The 2,551-nt window shown below is 50.1% G+C and overlaps 1 protein-coding gene across 1 annotated transcript; it reads left to right on the top strand.

Moving 5' to 3' along the window:
* Nucleotides 1-994: 994 nt before the first annotated feature.
* LOC108540523 (synaptobrevin homolog YKT6-like) lies at nucleotides 995-1,917 on the top strand (the record flags this gene model as incomplete). Its single annotated transcript, XM_017889623.1, is given in 3 exon segments — nucleotides 995-1,427; nucleotides 1,430-1,553; nucleotides 1,860-1,917. Coding segments are annotated over 3 exon segments (615 nt in total), but the record flags the coding sequence as incomplete, so codon positions are not given.
* Between the last annotated feature and the right edge of the window lie 634 nt (nucleotides 1,918-2,551).

The raw sequence follows: 2,551 nt of genomic DNA, 5'->3' as shown, positions 1-2,551 counted from the left end.
CAAGCAATCCTCCCGCCTCGACCTCCCAAAGTGCTGGGATTACAGGCATAAGCCTCAAAACCCAGCCCAATTTCTTTTTTTTTTTTTTTTTTTTTTGAAACGGAGTCTCGCTGTGTTACCCAGGTTGGAGTGCAGTGGCGCGATCTTGGCTCACTGCAAGCTCCGCCTCCCAGGTTCACACCATTCTCCTGCCTCAGCCTCCAAGTAGCTGGGACTACAGGCGCGCACCACCACGCCCGGCTAATTTTTTGTATTTTAGTAGAGACGGGGTTTCACCGTGTTAGCCAGGATGGTCTCGATCTCCTGACCTCGTGATCCGCCCGTCTCGGCCTTCCAAAGTGCTGGGATTACAGGCTTGAGCCACCGTGCCCGGCCAAAACCCAGCCTAATTTCTATCTTTCAATTCAAATACAGAATATGTCATCAAACTTAATTGACTGCTTCATGAACACCTGGTGCTTTCCACCCGAATGTCCTGGAGCTGGCTTACAGGCAAAGGGCTGCCTTGTCTATCTGTATGTCTCTACCAGCCAGCACAGTGTCTGTCACCAAGAAGGAACTCAATAAGAGGGGATTGAACGACGGATTGAAAGAATTCACTGGATGAACGGATGCACAGTGTCCAGGGCTGGGATCAGGAAATGGAGTAACTTGGGAAGACAGCACAGCCCATTGGGAGCCAGGAAGACAGGACAGCTGGAATCAACTGAAAGGCACCCGAGAGAGGTTTTGGCTGAGGGGCTGAAGTGCAGCTTCTCCATCACAATTATACCTGGGCCTGCGCAGGCAGGGGCCCCTCTAAAGCTCTTAATTTCTTATACAAGGGCCTGTTACCTGCTGGTCTGAGCAATATCCCCTCCAGGAGGCAGGTATCTTTGTGTGTTTTGAGTAGCTTCCATGCCTTGTGCATCCATCTATTATGAATACCAATATATTCATAATACCCAGAGCAGTCCCGCAGCTGGGCAGGCAAGTGGCCTGAGGGCACAGAGCCATGAAGCTGTACAGCCTCAGTGTCCTCTACAAAGGCGAGGCCAAGGTAGTGCTGCTCAAAGCCAGGTACAAGGATGTGGCTTCCTTCAGCTTTTTCCAGAGATCCAGCGTTCAGGAATTCATGACCTTCACAAGTCAACAGATTGTGGAGCGCTCATCCAAAGGCACTAGAGCTTCTGTCGCAGAACAAGACTATCTGTGGCACGTGTATGTTCAGAATGACAGTCTTGCAGGTGTCGTCATTACTGACAATGAAAGCCCATCCCAGGTGGCCTTTACCTTGCTGGAGAAAGTACTAGATGAATTCTCCAAGCAAGTCAACAGGAAAGACTGGCCAGTAGGATCCCCTGCTACAATCCATTCTGCAGCCCTGGATGGTCACCTCAGTAGATACCAGAACCCAGGAGATGCTGACCCCATGACTAAAGTGCAGGCCGAACCCAAATCATTCTGCACAATACCATGGAGTCTTTGTTAGAGCGAGGTGAGAAGCTAGGTGGCTTGGTGTCCAAATCCGAGATGCTGGGAACACAGTCTAAAGCCTTTCATAAAACTGCCCGGAGGCCAGGCACGGTGGATCATGCCTGTAGCACTCTGGGAGGCCGAGGCAGGCAGATCACCTGAGGTCAGGAGTTCGCGACCAGCCTGGGCAACACGGTGAAACCCCGTCTCTACTAAAATACAAAAACTTAGGTGGGCATGGCACCCTGCACCCGTAGTCCCAGCTACACAGGAGGCTGGGGCAGGAGAATTGCTTGAACCTGGGAGGCGGAGGCGCAGGAGCCAAGATTGCACCAAACTGCACTCCACCTAGGCAAACAGAGCAAGACTCCCCTCTAAAAAAAAAAAAAAAAAAAAAATTCCCCGAAACAAAACTCGTGTTGTGCAATGGCCCGGCACTGGAACAACACCATCATTCGCATCAGAACTGCAGCCCCCAGAGAAGAAGAGACAGCCCTACACAAAGACCTGGAGTGGGGATACACAGGCCATTTTTATTTTGAAGTTCCCAGGAGAAGCAGGGATGGTGGAAGGGTGGGAAATGTTCAAATTAATATGTGTGGTAGTGATTCTTGGAAAGAATTTGAGGTCCACGAAGGTGGATTTTTGGGCAAATGAAAGCATAAACTCCAACTGGCTTCTGAAAAGAAAAAAAAGAAAAAAGAATATGGATGTGTTTCTAGAATAGCACCCGGCACATAGCAGATACCTGTTGTAGTTACTGAAGAAATGGACATATTCAGAAAGAGAAGATTCACTGTGTGTCTGAGGGGAGAGCTATTGTTTTCCGACCAACACCATATTTGTTGTGGTGGAGAGCGGCTGCACGTTTGGACACACAGGGTTTTCATGTGACTTGAGTGAACTAATGGCTGCACACCGGTTCTATGGGAAAGGGGAAAGCGTCAGCGGTCAGAGCGAGCTGCCTGGGGGGCTAGTCTGCTTTGCTGCTCATGAGCCTCACACTTATGGGCCAGTTGTAACCGCCCAAGGGGTTCACCTCGCCTGCTGCCTAGACAGAGCCAGTTCATCCACTGCTATAGACAAAGAGTAATTC

The sequence above is a fragment of the Rhinopithecus bieti genome, unplaced genomic scaffold (genome assembly GCF_001698545.2).
Source record: "Rhinopithecus bieti isolate Rb0 unplaced genomic scaffold, ASM169854v2 scaffold_18548, whole genome shotgun sequence".
NCBI classification, from domain to species: domain Eukaryota; kingdom Metazoa; phylum Chordata; class Mammalia; order Primates; family Cercopithecidae; genus Rhinopithecus; species Rhinopithecus bieti.
The sequence above is the reverse complement of the archived record's forward strand: the minus strand, read 5'-3'. Positions and strand labels throughout refer to the sequence as shown.